This window comes from Mya arenaria, chromosome 6 (assembly GCF_026914265.1).
Source record: "Mya arenaria isolate MELC-2E11 chromosome 6, ASM2691426v1".
NCBI classification, from domain to species: Eukaryota; Metazoa; Mollusca; class Bivalvia; order Myida; family Myidae; genus Mya; species Mya arenaria.
This window is the reverse complement of record NC_069127.1, coordinates 5889956-5908189: the sequence shown is the minus strand read 5'-3', so window position 1 is coordinate 5908189 and position 18234 is coordinate 5889956. Positions and strand designations below refer to the sequence as shown.

At 42.2% G+C, this 18234-nt stretch overlaps 2 protein-coding genes across 2 annotated transcripts; one reads left to right on the top strand and one right to left on the bottom strand.

Annotated features, from left to right (window-relative positions):
- Positions 1–6166: 6166 nt before the first annotated feature.
- On the bottom strand, positions 6167–10374 carry LOC128236975 (mucin-2-like). The gene is made up of 4 exons (XM_052952136.1): positions 10333–10374; positions 8851–10113; positions 7225–7861; positions 6167–6372 (listed from the first exon to the last, which is right to left on the bottom strand). The coding sequence occupies exons 1-4, from the start codon at positions 10372–10374 to the stop codon at positions 6167–6169; spliced, it is 2148 nt and encodes a 715-aa protein (XP_052808096.1).
- Positions 10375–11887: 1513 nt separating this feature from the next.
- LOC128237200 (frizzled-9-like) lies at positions 11888–14594 on the top strand. Its single transcript, XM_052952525.1, has one exon. The coding sequence runs from the start codon at positions 12315–12317 to the stop codon at positions 14133–14135; it is 1821 nt and encodes a 606-aa protein (XP_052808485.1). The 5' UTR covers positions 11888–12314; the 3' UTR covers positions 14136–14594.
- Positions 14595–18234: the final 3640 nt, after the last annotated feature.

Below are 18234 nucleotides of genomic sequence, written 5' to 3'. Positions count from 1 at the left end.
GAAACTTGGTCAGAATGATCATCTTAACATAAGCTAGGTCAAGTTCCATATTGGGTCAACCCAGGTCAAAAACTAGGTCACTAGGTCAATTAGTACAAAAACCTTGTGAACACAATAGAGGTCACAATTTTAGCCTAATCTCAATGCAACTTGGTCAGAATGATCATCTCTATAAAATGTAGGTCAAGTTCGATATTGGGTCATCCGCGGTCAACAACTAGGTCACTAGGTCAATTAGTACAAAAACTTGTGAACACAATAGAGGTCACAATTTTAGCCTAATCTCAATGCAAGTTGGTCAGAATAATCATCTCTATAAAATCTAGGTCAAGTTCGATATTGGGTCATCCGCAGTCAATAACTAGGTCACTAGGTCAATTATTAGAAAAACCTTGTGAACACAACAGAGGTCACAATTTTGACCTAATCTTTATGAATCTTGGTCAGACTGATCATCTCTATGAAATCTAGGTCAAGTTCGATATTGGGTCATCCGCGGTCAATAACTAGGTCACAAGGTCAATTAGTAGAAAAACCTTGTGAACACAATAGAGGTCACAATTTTAGCCTAATCTCAATGCAACTTGGTCAGAATGATCATCGCTATAAAATGTAGGTCAAGTTTGATATTGGGTCATTCACGGTCAATAACTAGGTCACTAGGTCAATTAGTACAAAAACCTTGTGAACACAATAGAGGTCACAATTTTAGCCTAATCTCAATGCAACTTGGTCAGAATAATCATCTCTATAAAATCTAGGTCAAGTTCGATATTGGGTCATCTGCGGTCAATAACTAGGTCACTAGGTCAATTAGTACAAAAACCTTGTGAACACAATAGAGGTCACAATTTTAGGCTAATCTTAATGCAACTTGGTCAGAATGATCATCTCTATAAAATCTGGGTCAAGTTCGATATTGGGTCATACGCAGTCAATAACTAGGTCACTAGGTCAATTATTAGAAAAACCTTGTGAACAAAATAGAGGTCACAATTTTAGCCTTATCTTAATGAAACTTGGTCAGAATGATCATCTTAACATAAGCTAGGTCAAGTTCCATATTGGGTCAACCCAGGTCAAAAAATAGGTCACTAGGTCAATTAGTAGAAAAACCTTGTGAACACAATAGAGGTCACAATTTTAGGCTTAACTCAATTCAACTTGGTCAGAATGATCATCTCTAGAAAAATATAGGTCAAGTTCGATATTGGGTCATTCGCGGTCAATAACTAGGTCACTAGGTCAATTAGTATAAAAACCTTGTGAACACAATAGAGGTCACAACTTAAGCCTAATCTAAATGTAACTTGGTCAGAATGATCATCTCTATAAAATCTAGGTCAAGTTCGATATTGGGTCATTTACCGTCAATAACTAGGTCAATAGGTCAATTAGTAGAAAAACCTTGTGAACACATTACCTTGTGGTTCTCTACCGAGATTATTCAAATTATGCCCCTGAAGTGATAAGAGGCCCCACCTAGGGGGTCACAAGTTTTACATAGGCTTATATAAGGAAAGTGTTTAAAAATCTTCTTGTCTGAAAATGCAAGGCCTACGCATTCAATATTTGGTATGTATCATAACCAAGTGGTCCTCTACCAAGATTGTTCAATTTATGCCCCTGGGGAGAAGAGGCCCTATCCTGGGGGGAGTCACAAGTTTTGCATAGGCTTATATAGAACAAAAAACTTCTTGTCTAAACCAACAAGACATTGGCATTTTATATGTGGCATAACCTAGTGGCCCGCTACCAAGATTGTTCAATTTGTGCACCTGTGGTGAAAAGAGGCCTCACCCTGGGTGTCACAAGTTTTACATAGGCTTATATAGGAAAAAACTTTAAAATTTTCTTGTCTGAAGCCACAAGGACTAGGTCTTAAATATTTGGTTTGAAGCATTGCCTACTGATAGGGTCATGTGGGGTAAAAAACTAGGTCAGTGGGACAAATAAAAGAGTGGCCTCTAGGGGCCATACTTTTCATTGGATCTTTATGATAATAGGTCAGAATGTTCACTTTATTTAGCAAAGCTACAGGTGAGCGATACAGGGCCATCATGGCCCTCTTGTTTAATTATCGACCACATACAAGCTCGTTTTGACAAGGCTATGCTTGTTTTGAGAAAAACTTTATTTACCAATTGTGAGACCATCTGGTGTCTAGTCTCTTTAAATCACCCTACAATTACACAGCGTGAAAATGCTTAAATCACCCTAAACGCACATTGGAAATCAACAATAGAACATAAACTTTCATGTCAATTTTTTTATAATTATCTTGAGTAGCGTATGACATTTAAAAAACTATTACTTTAAAGCCATTGGGTATTTTTCCGGGGAGGGGGATTTTTTTCCGGGAAATAAATCTCCACAATAGTGTATATAAACACACTTTAATGTTTTATACTTTAATAACGATATACATCTCATGATAGTAAACACAACTCTGCTATGTACAAAAGCCTGCAGCAGTAATTAGAATAAAATAAGAGAGTAGGCGGAGCCGAATATTCATTAGCAGCTCTGAGTAATCATGGTTGCATTTTATATGAATGGAATACCAAACAACAACATATACCGATTTAAAGGTTTTCGTAATGCGCCTTTCATGCACAGCATATTTGTTTCTTCTTCGATTTGAACGAACCTGCTCCATAATATTCGTGAATAACTCTGGTTCGATTCTCCATCTTGATTATGACTGGCAAGGTGGTGCCACCCTCCTTTTCGACGATCCCTTTTCCTTATTTTTCTAACTGAATCATGTCATTGAGAAAAGATAGAACAGTGGTTTAAAGAGGAGTGTCACTTGACTGTGGTAAACAATGAAGCCGTATGTTCTCTCATCTGGGGCCCTGTTGGTACCTTTACAGTTGACATTTTACTTTTGGTTTTCTGAAATTCTGGTTTAAGTACCCAGTTGCTTAACAACGTGTCAAGCTTACTTTTAATTTTGGCGATGGGCTATAGCTTTTGTACTTACATCAATCTCGACCCGAGTTGAAGAACAAACATACTACACTCCCTCTTGTTTGTTCCCACGATGCATACAACATACTACACTCCCTCTTGTTTGTTACCACGATGCATACAACATACTACACTCCCTCTTGTTTGTTCCCACGATGCATACACCATACTACACTCCCTCTTGTTTGTTACCACGATGCATACAGCACACTACACTTCCTCTTGTTTCTTTCCACGATGCATATAACATAATACACTCCCTCTTGTTTGATTCCACGATGCATACAACACACAACACTCCCTCTTGTTTGTTCCCACGATGCATACAACATACTACACTCCCTCTTGTTTGATTCCACGATGCATACAACACACTACACTTCCTCTTGTTTGTTTCCACGATGCATACAACACACTACACTCCCTCTTGTTTATTTCCACGATGCATACAACATACTACACTCCCTCTTGTTTGATTCCACGATGCATACAACACACTACACTCCCTCTTGTTTGTTCCCATGATGCATACAACACACTACACTCCCTCTTGTTTGTTCCCACGATGCATACAACATACTACACTGCCTCTTGTTTGATTCCACGATGCATACAACACACTACACTCCCTCTTGTTTGTTCCCACGATGCATACAACACACTACACTTCCTCTTGTTTTTCCCCACGATGCATACAACACACTACACTCCCTCTTGTTTGTTCCCACGATGCATACAACATACTACACTCCCTCTTGTTAGATTCCACGATGCATACAACACACTACACTTCCTGTTGTTTGTTTCCACGATGCATACAACATACTACACTCCCTCTTGTTTGTTCCCATGATGTATACAACACACAACACTCCCTCTTGTTTGTTCCCACGATGCATACAACACACTACAGTTCCTCTTGTTTGTTTCCACGATGCATACAACATACTACACTCCCTCTTGTTTGTTCCCACGATGCATGCAACATACTACACTCCCTCTTGTTGTTCCGACGATGCATACAACATACTACACTCCATTTTGTTTGTTCCCACGATGCATACAACACACTACACTTCCTCTTGTTTGTTTCCACGATGCATACAACATACTACACTCCCTCTTGTTTGATTCCACGATGCATACAACATACTTCACTCCCTCTTGTTTGATTCCACGATGCATAATTGTCCGGTAGAAAGATCAATATGTTGTAGTATATATCGTGCAATACAGAAAGGAAAAGATATGTCACAGAAACGTGATAAATGCCCCCGGATGGCCTTATTGAGCAGATAGCCATTGGTATTTTGACCTGTCTGAACAGATAGCCTTCAGTTTCTAACAAAGTTTCATGCTGATATATCCTACCTTCCCATATAGTTTGTCAATAGACAATAAGGATTCAAAATTTGTATTTGAGATCTTATGATTATGATTTAAAATTCTAGCTTGAGCTAAAATCCAACATGCGTGTGTAATTGTTTGACTTTTTGTATCGTATAAATACCATCCCAATCCAGGATCAATATTGAAATAAAAATGCTAAGTCTTAGGTGGTGTTATCAATCAAATAATAAACGCTCTCTCCAAACACCATCATCAGTGGGCATGTCAAAACTAAATTTGGTACAACACAATGCTGTAAACTCTTGAACACATTGGTCCTCATACAATCACACCAGCATTCAAAGTTTAAAAAGGATTGAGGTCCCTGTGAATAAGCGTTCTTCAGTTATTGACCGGAAACGGATATTGAGATTAAGGTCACCACGACCTTGACCCACTGACTTCGAAATTAATACGGTTCATCTGCTGATCATGACCAACCTGCCTACCAAGTTACCTACCAGTTGCGCTGGGCTTAAGCGTTCTTCAGAAATTGAGCGGAAACCGTGGGGACGGACGGACGGTCGGACGGACGGTCCGATTACTTTATGCCTCCATTTGGAGGGATACAAATACACAATATAATTCAACATTGTGTATTTATTATTGATATACAAGTGTAATTATTTACATTGTAGTATGCCTTTAAAGTCAGGAAAATAAAAGAGTTACTGACTTAACAATATACGGGTGGGTCATGCACTGTAATATGTAAACGATACTGGCAGGATATGGTTTGTTGGAAAGCAGCTAATACTGACCAGCTGTGGACAGCTCACCACCTGTGACCGATACTTTTATAATGGCTTAAGCAAACAAATCCGTTATAGTGGCCTTGTGATAAGTTCCGGTGTTAGAGGCATCGTTTATGGAATGAAACGTGTGATTGATGTCAATATCGGGGAATGAACGCAGTTGGAGTGGAAAGTGTGTGGAGTCCAAATGCCCCAAGGCGTACTTAACCAACCCAATTGCGTTCATATCCACGATAATGACATCAATCACGCAAGTCATTACTTAAGTTTACACCAATATTTCATTATTTTATTCCAGAATTTTTAAAACAATATTTAATTCAATTAAAAACTTCATAATAATTATTTCTTATCAATTCTGTTAATAGAACGACCCGACCTAAACCGGAACCAGTTAATCATTTTAGGTCATTATAACTCGAGAAAATAGTTGATACGTTAAATCCATTTTTAACGTAAAATTGAAACGCTAATGAAAACACTACATTTACAAATCATAAATTTACACTTTTCAACATGTTAATTCATTTTGTTCGTGGTCGGCTAACTTAATACAAACAATTGCAAACTAAAAATATAATAATTTATATTAAGTAGCCACGATGAATTCGCGATCCGAACATATCCACTACTTGATATTGTATCCAAATCTGACCAGTCTCCTTAGCCAACTAGATGAATAATTCTCCGGGGTAGCTGCAGCGGTGTGTGCTGGGTAGGGGTATGTGGACTACACGGACTCTCCGGGTAGCTGCAGTGGTGTGTCGTGGGTAGAGGGTATTGATACTACACGCACTCTCCACAGAAGCTGCAGTGGTGTGTGGTGGGTAGAGGGTATTGTGACTACATGGACTTTCTGGGGTAGCTGCAGTGGAATGGGGGGAGGTATGTGGACTTCACGGACTTTCCGGGGTAGCTGCAGTGGTGTGTGGTGGGTATAGGGTATGTGGACGACATGGACTTTCCGGGGTAGCTGCAGTGGTGTGTGATGGGTAGGGGGTATGTGGACTACACGGACTCTCCGGGGTAGCTGCAGTGGTGTGGGGGGTCTAGGGGGTATGGGGACTACACGGACTCTCCGGGGTAGCTGCAGTGGTGTGTGGGGAATAGAGGGTATGTGGACTACACGGACTCTCCGTAGTTGCAGTGGTGTGTGTGGAGTAGAGGGTATGTGGACTACATGGACTCTCCGGGGTAGCTGCAGTGGTGTGTGTGGAGTAGAGGGTGTTTGGACTACACGGACTCTCTGGGGTAGCTGCAGTAGTGTGTGATGGGTAGGGGGTATGTGGATTACACGGACTTTCCGGGGTAAGTGCAGTGATGTGTGTTTGGTAGGGGGGTATGTGGACTAAACGGACTTTCCGGGGTAGCTGCGTTGGTGTGTGTGGAGTAGAGGGTATGTGGACTACACAGAATCCCTGGGGTAGGTGCAGTGGTGTGTGGTGGGTAGGGGGTGTGTGGACTACATGGACTCTCCGGGGAAGCTGCAGTGGTGTGTGTGGAGTAGAGGGTGTTTGGACTACACGGACTCTCTGGGGTAGCTGCTGTAGTGTGTGATGGGTAGGGGGTATGTGGATTACACGGACTTTCCGGGGTAAGTGCAGTGATGTGTGTTTGGTAGGGGGGTATGTGGACTAAACGGACTCTCTGGGGTAGCTGCGTTGGTGTGTGTGGAGTAGAGGGTATGTGGACTACACGGACTATCCGTAGTTGCAGTGGTGTGGGGGTGAAGGGGGGGGGTGGGGACTACACGGACTATCCGGGGTAGCTGCAGTGGTGTGTGGGGAATAGAGGGTATGTGGACTACACGGACTCTCCGAAGTTGCAGTGATGTGTGATGGGTAGGGGGTATGTGGACTACACGGACTCTCCGGGGTAGCTGCAGTGGTGTGGGGGGTGTAGGGGGGTATGGGGACTACACGGACTATCCGGGGTAGCTGCAGTGGTGTGTGGGGAATAGAGGGTATGTGGACTACACGGACTCTCCGAAGTTGCAGTGATGTGTGTGGAGTAGAGGGTATGTGGACTACACGGACTCTCCGAAGTTGCAGTGATGTGTGTGTGTGTGTGGGGGGGGGGTAGTAGAGGGTATGTGGACTACACGGACTATCCGTAGTTGCAGTGGTGTGTGTGGAGTAGAGGGTGTGTGGATTACATGGACTCTCCGGGGTAGCTGCAGTGGTGTGTGTGGAGAAGAGGGTATTTGTACTACACGGACTATCCGTAGTTGCAGTGGTGTGTGTGGAGTAGATGGTGTGTGGACTACACGGACTCTCTGGGGTAGCTGTGTTGGTGTGTGTGGAGTAGAGGGTGTGTGGACTACACGGACTCTCTGGGGTAGGTGCAGTAGTGTATGGGGTGTGTGGACTACACGGACTGTCTGGGGTAGGTGCAGTAGTGTATGGTGGGTAGGGGGTGTGTGGACTACACGGACTCTCTGGGGTAGGTGCAGTAGTGTATGGTGGGTATGGGGTGTGTGGACTACACGGACTGTCTGGGGTAGGTGCAGTAGTGTATGGTGGGTATGGGGTGTGTGGACTACATGGACTCTCCGGGGTAGCTGCAGTGGTGTGTGTGGAGTAGAGGGTGTGTGGACTACACGGAATCCCTGGGGTAGGTGCAGTGGTGTGTGGTGGGTAGGGGGTGTGTGGACTACACGGACTCTCTGGGGTAAGTGCAGTGTTGGTTGTGTGTGTGTGGGGGGGTGTAGAGGGTATGTGGACTTCACGGACTCTCCGGGGTAGCTGCAGTGGTGTGTGGCGGGTAGGGGGATATGTAGCCTACACGGACTTTCCGGGGTAACTTCAGTGGTGTGTGTGTGGGAGGGGGTGTAGAGAGAATGTGGACAACACGGACTCTCCGGGGTAGCTGCAGTGGTGTGTGTGTGGGAGGGGGTGTAGAGGGTATGTGGACTACACCGACTCTCCGGGGTAGCTGCAGTGGTGTGTGGGGGGGAGGTAGGGGGATATGTGGACAACACGGACTTTCCGGGGTAGCTGCAGTGGTGTGTGTGTGGGGGGGGGGGGGGGGGGTAGGGGGGTTTGTGGACAACACGGACTCTTCGGGGTAGCTGCAGTGGTGTGTGTGTGGGGGGGGAGGTAGGGAGATATGTGGACAACACCGACTCTCCGGGGTAGCTGCAGTGGTGTGTGTGTGGGGGGGGAGATAGGGGGATATGTGGACAACACGGACTCTCCGGGGTAGCTGCAGTGGTGTGTGTGGGTGGGGGGGGGGGGTAGGGGGATATGTGGACAACACGGACTCTCCGGGGTTGCTGCAGTGGTGTGTGTGTGGGGGGGGGGGAGGTAGGGGGATATGTAGCCTACACGGACTTTCCGGGGTAACTTCAGTGGTGTGTGTGTGGGAGGGGGTGTAGAGAGAATGTGGACAACACGGACTCTCCGGGGTAGCTGCAGTGGTGTGTGTGTGGGGGGGGGGGTGTAGAGAGAATGTGGACTACACCGACTCTCCGGGGTAGCTGCAGTGGTGTGTGTGTGGGGGGGGGAGGTAGGGGGATATGTAGCCTTCACGGACTTTCCGGGGTAACTTCAGTGGTGTGTGTGTGGGAGGGGGTGTAGAGAGAATGTGGACAACACGGACTCTCCGGGGTAGCTGCAGTGGTGTGTGTGGGGGGGGGGGTGTAGAGAGAATGTGGACTACACCGACTCTCCGGGGTAGCTGCAGTGGTGTGTGTGGGGGGGGGGGGGGAGGTAGGGGGTTATGTGGACATTACGGACTCTCCGGGGTAGCTGCAGTGGTGTGGGGGGTGTAGGGGGGTATGTGGACAACACCGACTCTCCGGGGTAGCTGCAGTGGTGTGGGGGGTGTAGGGGGGTATGGGGACTACACGGACTCTCCGTGGTAGCTGCAGTGGTGTGTGGGGAATAGAGGGTATGTGGACTACACGGACTATCCGTAGTTGCAGTGGTGTGTGTGGAGTAGAGGGTATGTGGACTACACGGACTCTCTGGGGTAGCTGCAGTGGTGTGTGTGGAGTAGAGGGTGTGTGGACTACACGGACTCTCTGGGGTAGCTGCAGTAGTGTGTGGTGGGTAGAGGGTGTGTGGACTTCACGGAATCTCTGGGGTAGGTGCAGTAGTGTGTGGTGGGTAGGGGGTATGTGGACTTCACGGACTCTCTGGGGTAGCTGCAGTGGTTTGAGGGGAGTAGAGGATGTGTGGACTACACGGATTCGCCGGGGTAGCTGCAGTGGTGTGTGTGGAGTAGAGGGTGTGTGGACTACACGGACTCTCTGGGGTAGCTGCAGTAGTGTGTGGTGGGTAGAGGGTGTGTGGACTTCACGGAATCTCTGGGGTAGGTGCAGTAGTGTGTGGTGGATAGGGGGTATGTGGACTTCACGGACTCTCTGGGGTAGCTGCAGTTGTTTGAGGGGAGTAGAGAATGTGTGGACTACACGGATTCGCCGGGGTAGCTGCAGTGGTGTATGGAGGTATGGTATGTGGAGTACACGGACTCTCTGGGTAAGTTGCAGTGGTGTGTGTTGGGTAGAGGGTATTTGTACTACACGGACTATCCGTAGTTGCAGTGGTGTGTGTGGAGTAGAGGGTGTGTGGACTACACGGACTCTCTGGGGTAGCTGCAGTGGTGTGTGAAGGGTAGAGGATGTGTGGACTACACGGATTCGCCGGGGTAGCTGCAGTGGTGTATGGAGGTAGGGTATGTGGACTACACGGACTCTCTGGGGTAGGTGCAGTAGTGTGTGGTGAGTAGAGGGTATGTGGACTTCACGGACTCTCCGGGGTAGCTGCAGTGGTGTGTAGGAAGTAGAGGATTTGTGACTACACGGATTCGCCGGGGTAGCTGCAGTGGTGTATGGAGGTAGGGTATGTGGACTACACGGACTCTCTGGGGCAGTTGCAGTGGTGTGTGTTGGGTAGAGGGTATTTGTACTACATGGCCTCTCCGTAGTTGCAGTGATGTGTGTGGCGGGTGGGGGTGTAGGGGATATGTGGACAACACGAACTCTCTGGGGTAGCTGCAGTGGTGGGGGTATACTATGCGCGTTCGATAGTTAAGGGATTGTTGAATGCCTCTAAGTAAGGAGCCGGAAAAAATGAGCGACCGCAACTAAAGACAACTATACGACAGCTGGTGTTAAGAATCAAATGTTCGCGCCGTTAAAGTTTCCCAGCGACCTTCTCGATCATCAATATGTTGTATATATGCATTCTTTAGAATAATATACTACTTTTACCCATTTGATTCGGGTGGGAAGGGGAAAGGTTCCAATTAACATATTTGTATACATAAACTTTTCATGTTGTTTCTGCTTCCAAAACAACACTCGATCAAGTTGTATTTGGGTTTAGAAGGAAACCATTACAAAGCGTCAACGAATCGATTACCAAAACTGAACAGAACATATTTTATTTCGCGTAAACCTTACAATTTTACGTTACAATTATATATAAATATATCACCATTACAGCTTTTCAATGCAGTGAGCGACATTAACAAATATCATACATGACATATAAAGTGTACTATTGCAAATCATCGAAGTTAAGTAGAAGAATAGTGTTTGATAATCGAATACATCAACATGTTGGAACAATCATATTCAATATATGACTTTCTAACCTGACAAATATAGTATTAAATATATACACATGAAATTAATGGGGAGAGGTAAGAGAAGTAATCGGTATCGTTCGTGTGAACTCTACTGGATAAAGTATTTGATTTACCTCCCTTCTTTACATTTTTGATCAACTATTTCTAATGTTCCCACCGATTCAAGAATGTAAATTTAAAGAATTCCAATGGAGTGGTCAAAAGGCTGAAATGATTCTGTATGTACATTTTAAAGCCGAGAAAGAAGAATTTGATTGAGTTGTTTAGTTTGATGTTATCACAGGGCTGTCAATGTGTCAGTGAAGTGCTGTAAATGACATTCTATTGTGAGTCAGGGTTCACGTTGGTCAACTCCTCTCACATGTGATTCAATTTTAGATTTGCAATTTATTTCGTGATTAAATTTTTCACAAAGAATACGGTGTGAGATTATAATTAAATTTCAATCGGACAATGAGATGCCGCTGTCAATTTTTTTTATTTTATCTGAATGTTTTGGATGATGTTACAATGACAAAAACAATTATTTTTTTACGATAAAGTTTACATGTTAAAAGTAACTATTTAGAATAGGTTCATTAGAATAACAAACAATCATAGTTACACTTTCTCCTTGGTATACGAATCTGTTATAGCGTTATTCTAAAATATTCTCAAACGTGAAACAAACGCCAGAAAAGTGGAAGCAGAAATTTCAAATGTTCAATTTATTATAAATACATTTTACTGTGCCAATGAAATAATTCCGAGGCAACATCTGCTGTTCTAATTACTTTCTTCTAAACTCTTGGGAGAAAAGTACGTTTTGTGTGTAAAAGAGTTCCATTCCCATATGGTTTTTCACTTTTGAAGAAGAGTTTTTGAAAATGATAAATGCTGTTTATCAATATATGTTTTGAAGAACGTTTGTCGTCTCTCAAGTACAAGTGATTGTGTATTTTCTTTCTGCCTTTGCATGTTCATAATGTATCAAGTGTAAATGAAGGTGGAGCTTAGCCTTTATGTTTGCTGTGTTTCACTCAGGGCTTGCTAATGATTGACATATTCATATGTCATAAAAACCAAGATCAAAGGTAAATTGATACCGCCTCTCAAGTGGAGCGCAGTGCTTTTTCCGCGATAATGCTCTGTGAAAAATAGTTCCAATATTCAGTTAGTCTGTGAAAGTGTTCCAGACCGGTGTCGGATAATCGCATGTGGGAGAAAAATCGTTACCTGTTGATCCAAATGTGTTTTTTTTCCAACTAATTAACTGATGTTTAAATCTTTTATACGTGATATCGATTAAAGTAGAGCGCGGAGTAATATCCTCGTCACGTAGGTCTCGTTTGATGAGCGTTCATCACATTTTATTTCGCTGTCAGTTGTTATGTTATTTGGGACAATGTGGTTGAGAATGCAAACAGAACAAAATTCGTTTTGATACTTTAAATGTCTGTGACAACCTTGGAGTTTTATCAAACTTACATCGAATAAACTTCACACACCGATAGATAGTGCAGTTGATAACTTGTTTTATCTCAACTGCGTTTGATATTTAATTTGTCGTCTGCTTTAGCAAATGTAAACAATGAACTGAAAGTTGGATGGGGTAGTTTTAGGATGTTAATCGTACAAACTCGATCAAAAATGAAGTGGATTACGTTATTTTGTGTCACTTCGATTCTGTTTGGACACGGGAATTCGTTCACACCCCAAGACCACTACCATTACAACAGATGCGAGAAAATAGACATACCCATGTGCAACAACCTGAGGTACAACATGACGAGAATGCCCAACCTGGTTGGCAATCAGAACCAGAAGGACGCCGCCATGCAGGTGCACGAGTTCCTGCCGCTCGTGCAAGTCGGCTGCTCCAAGTTCCTCAAGTTTTTCCTGTGTTCGCTGTACGCGCCAATGTGCACGGACATGCAACAGACTGGGGACGAGCGGGAGACGATGGTGGTCCCTGCCTGCAGGTCAATGTGCCTCGAAGTCAGGAGCAAATGTGAGCCCGTGTTGAACAAATTAAACTTCCAATGGCCTAAATCCCTGGACTGTGGGCCGCTGCCCGAGAAAAGCGACCCAAAGGAAGGTGTTCTGTGCATGGAGGCGCCTAGTGACGCTGAAGATACGGAGGATTTGGGCACTATCGGCGGGCATGGAAAGAAATACAATGAAGAGCTGATAAGGTATTTTGAAACATATAAAAATCTTGATTCGAACGAACATAAAACGACGAAAACAAATCCTCCAGCCCTTATCTGCCCCGACAGGTTTGTGTTTGTTGATAAGATACAAAGGAGAAACAATTCATGTGCGCCCAGATGTAATGTGGACGTATATTTTAAACAAGAAGACAAAAACTTTGCCGAGATATGGACAATAGTATGGGCTTCGATATGCTGCCTATCAACTACATGTACGGCTCTCACATTTCTCATAGACACTCAACGATTCAAATACCCTGAGCGTCCCATTATCTTCTTGTCAATGTGCTACGCAATTTACTCAATAGCGTTCGTGATCCGTGCAGTTACGGGTCCCGGCGCTATTTCTTGTGACCGAAGGCGGGACGGGTCTGAATATCTTATTCTGGAGGGCCTAGATAGTACTTGGTGTATTATAGTCTTCCTAATCTTGTACTTCTTTGGCATGGCCGGCTCCTTGTGGTGGGTGATACTGACAATCACTTGGTTCCTTGCTGCAGCCCGGAAGTGGGGACAGGAAGCGATAGAGGCCCTCAGCAGCTACTTCCATCTAGCTGCATGGGCCATCCCCGCAATAAAAACAATCATAGTTCTCACAGTACGTCAAGTAGATGGGGACGAGCTGACCGGAATTTGTTACGTGGGAAACCATGACAAGAATGCTCTCACTGGCTTTGTGTTAATTCCCCTCATTGTGTATTTATTCTTAGGAACATTCTTCTTACTTTCTGGTTTTGTAGCTTTGTTTAGAATAAGAAACAATTTGCGTCATGAAGGCACAAATATCAGAAAACTAGAAAAATTAATGGCAAAAATAGGCATCTTTTCTGTATTATACACTGTACCTTCTACTTGTGTGATTGGGTGTTTATTCTACGAACGTATGAACATGGATAGTTGGAACAAAATTGCGATGGCCAAAGAGTGTAGAGAGACCGATACAAATGTAAAAGATTGTCATTTAGAACGGTCAATTCCCTCGGTGGAAGTGTTCATGTTAAAATACTTTATGTGGTTAGTTATTGGAATTACGAGTGGACTATGGATATGGAGTTACAAGACTGTGGCCTCGTGGCAGAAATTCTGCACGAGTCGGTTTACAAGCCGGAAGTCCAACCTGGGTCCCCATGGACAAGCAGGGTACCATCCTGCCCCGGTTATGGTAATAAACCGGGGACCAAAACACGTGCCAAAAACTTCCTCATCTTTAAATAGTGCATCGAGGCAATAGAACGATAGCAGTAAATGATGCTTGTTATAGTTACGTTTTTGTTGTATTGTTATTCACTATTTTGTATTGTGTCCTTTTAAGGGACAGTTCGTCGGTATATTTCCGTACAGTCGTTGTTGTACATTTCATTCTATTAATTGTTGACCTTGCATTGAATGCGTTTCAATAGCTATTTCTGGTATTGTTATAAAATACCTTTCCCTTTTAATAATCATCTAAATTTTTGGAGCGTAAATATGCGACATTTTTCAATTTATAATTCATTTTTGGTTTTGTATTATCATTGTTATTAAATTCATTATGAGGGCATACTATGTTCAAGGGTTAAAAATTGATGTGAGAATTTTTATCAATTCATTTAAAAAATGAGATTATTGTTTTTAATTATTGGCGTTTGAAATGTAATGATAAATAGTTGTTATTAATGAAGGCAGTTGTGCATTAAACTTTGAAAAGTAGGATCGTGTATCTTTTCTTTTATTCACCTCAGCTATCTCAAACATTCAACGTTAGATGCCTTTGATTGACTCGAGGTAGTTGACATGAGTTTTGATTCGATTTTTTTGATTTTTTTCACATGTGATTTTCCCAAAGCAACCCGTCAGTTAGCCATGCATATACTCGATATAGCGCGTATCAAACATTAAAATGTCTCAATAAAACGCATCAAGCAAGTCACTGAAAGTATTTGAAAATACGATGGTAAAATATACATCAGCCCCGGTATTCGTTAAGCTGTGTGCGTTTTAATTTTGTCAGCTAAAGGAGTTAATGTTTCTAAATTATGTTAATGATAACTAACCATTTAAAGCACCAATATCACGCTTTGATAGTTTTTTTTTAAACCAACTTATCAATTCGTCATCGTATATTAAGTTACTGAAACTAATTTAAGATACATTTTTTCAAAACCTATGGCATTTTTTGTCCAATAAGAACACATGCTCCTGCACTTTTCCTTTGATGTTTCTTTTTCTGAGATATTTTTTTTTATTGGGTGTTTCTCGGTTTCCTATTAGTGGAGAGTGCTACAGATGTTAGTCTAGGGCGTGCATGCAAACAAACGTCCTCTTGAGGTCCAATACCGTAAAATATATCGTACATTTAGATGTATAAAATCTATCAGGTCCAATGCTCTTTAATATTAAATAAAGCAATTTTATAACAAAATCAAGCTCTGCAGTCAGTGAATATGAGCCAATTTGTTTTAAAATATTTCTTTTAAAATATTTATCATTTGTGAATATTTTGTAAGACCTTATGATAAATATAGTCTGCACTTTCTCAAACTATATTTTTGGTGGTAAATCGGCTGGCGACATTTGTTACTATTAATAGGAATTTTCTGTTGTGAGTGTCGAGTTTGTGGCTACACTGAACCCTGTTCAAAAACTAACATCATGTAGTAAAAGAAACTATGTGTTGAATAAGAAAAAAAACTTGATTAAATAAAAAAAAATATTGATAATAAAAACTGATATTTCATGCTTTTAGTTTCGTGTCCATTTAAATTGGTTGATATGATTTTTATCAATTAAATTTTATAACCAAATTTCTAAAGTAAAAGCTGTACAAAAATGTGTTTTATTACTTCAATGACTGATGTTTTCTTTTTGCTTTTTTCTGGTAAGATATCATCGTTGCATTAGATTAAAACGTGTTGTCATTAAAACTCACTTTTAAAATGAAAATTATAGACACATTCAACAATTTATTGAAAGGGGTTGAATTAATTTAATTAATCAAATTAATATTGTTACTGGTACACGTGAACTACTGTGCACTAATATGTAATCGTTTTATCTAATTAAATAATCTTAGTTGGGCCCGTTTCTTTTAAAAATACTTAGGCGGAAAGTTGAAATACCTTAGTGTTATAGTTTTCACTATTTTACTATATACTTATATTCGTGTAAATAATATGAAATTGAGACAGTAGTTAAAAACGAGTAAATGAAACAAATCTCCTTGGCTATAATATTTCTACAAATTTAAGATTTCTGAAGTTACGACAAAGACCCTATAATGAAATTAAGGCCTAAAAAAAAATTGTTTGGTTAGGGTTACATCTTTTTCAAAAATAGGTAGGGTAGGTAGGCTTTTTTTTTTTTATATTAGGCTTTATATAAGAATGTCATTTTCATCATTGGAGAATGGTGTTAAAGTTATCTTCTATATAAGCAATTAAGGTTTTAAACTACATATTAAAAAGCAAAAAAAAAAGATTTTTTTTTTTTTTTTTTTAGTTTTTCATTTTTTTTTTCAAACTGACTATAAAAACGTTAGGGTCGGCGCCTATTCCGTAGGTAGGGTCGGGTAACCCGAACCAAATGTATTTTTTTTAGGCCCAAGCACCAGGCGTGGCTTGAAATGGATAACTATACAGTCCATATACAGTCCAGTTGTATACAGCCAAGGCGTAAAAACGTGTTTCCACTAACCCGACCCTAGACTTGTTGGCCGTATTGTGGACTTTTTTTAATAATATCTGCATAAAAAATGTGCCTTTTTTGCGTGCACAAAATTTGATTATTTTATTATTCAAATTTTCTATAATAGTGATATACCCTGGTATAGTTCGTTGAGGTATAAAATCCCGGTTCTATCCTATAATTTGAAGATATAAGTGGAAACAATTAAGTGCCTCTAAACAGGGTCTTCGTTAAGGGCTCGACTTCTGGCCCTACCATGTAGTTTGTGCCCCTAAACAGGGTCTTCGTTAAGGGCTTGACTTCTGGCCTTACCATGTAGCTTGTGCCTTTAAACAGGGTCTCCGTTAAGGGCTTGACTTCTGGCCTTACCATGTAGCTTGTGCCCCTAAACAGGATCTTCGTTAAGGGCTTGACTTCTGGCCTTACCATGTAGTTTGTGCCCCTAAACAGGGTCTTCGTTAAGGGCTCGACTTCTGGCCTTACCCCTGTAGTTCATGCCCCTAAACAGGATCTCCGTTAAGGGCTTGACTTCTGGCCTTACCCCTGTAGCTTGTGCCCCTAAACAGGGTGTTCGTTAAGGGCTTGACTTCTGGCCTTAACATGTAGCTTGTGCCCCTAAACAGGGTCTCCGTTAAGGGATTGACTTCTGGCCTTACCCCTGTAGCTTGTGCCTATAAACAGGGTCTTCGTTAACAGTTGCGTTACTGGCTTTACCCCTGTAGCTTATGCCTATAAAAGGGTGTTCGTTAAGGGTTTGGCTACTGGCTTTACCCCTGTAGCTTGTGCATATAAACAGGGTATTCGTTAAGGGTTTGGCTACTGACCTGACCCTTGTAGTTTGTGCCTCAAAACAGGGTGTTCGTTAAGGGTTTGGCTACTGGCCTGACCCCTGTAGCTTGTGCCCCTAAACAGGGTCTTCGTTAAGGGTTTGGCTACTGGCCTGACCCCTGTAGTTTGTGCCTCTAAACAGGGTGTTCGTTAAGGGTTTGGCTACTGGCCTGACCCCTGTATTTTGTGCCTTAAAACAGGGCGTTCGTTAAGGGTTTGGCTACTGGCCTGACCCCTGTAGTTTGTGCCTCTAAACAGGGTGTTCGTTAAGGGTTTGGCTACTGGCCTGACCCCTGTAGTTTGTGCCTCAAAATAGGGAGTTCGTTAAGGGTTTGGCTACTGGCCTGACCCCTGTAGTTTGTGCCTCTAAACAGGGTGTTCGTTAAGGGTTTGGCTACTAGCTGTGTGTTATACATGTAAGTGGTAAATGCTACACAATGCCATCGAAACACTCAGTGTTACATTTATTTTTCTTTTACAAATACTTTCATACGTACCGCGTTGTAATGAGATACTAAAGTGTTTCATCGGCCAGGTAGTCGTGATATACCATGTTCTTTACACCGGGTAGAAGAGGTAGCCGTTATTTATTAACAAACAGACAGTAATTGTAATGTAATACATTTCTCTTTGAACATTCATAAACATCAAAGGAAAATACTTAAATCAATTTATTTGCATGTCTGGTGCATTTGTATTGCCGTGTTATTGATCTAAATAATTGATCATAGGGCTACTTGATTCGCCGTTATGGGTGCATTGTATCAATGTTACAGGAATGTTCTGATAATATCGGAATTGGAATTGTTTGTGGATGGGCTAATATAATTTAAAGAAAA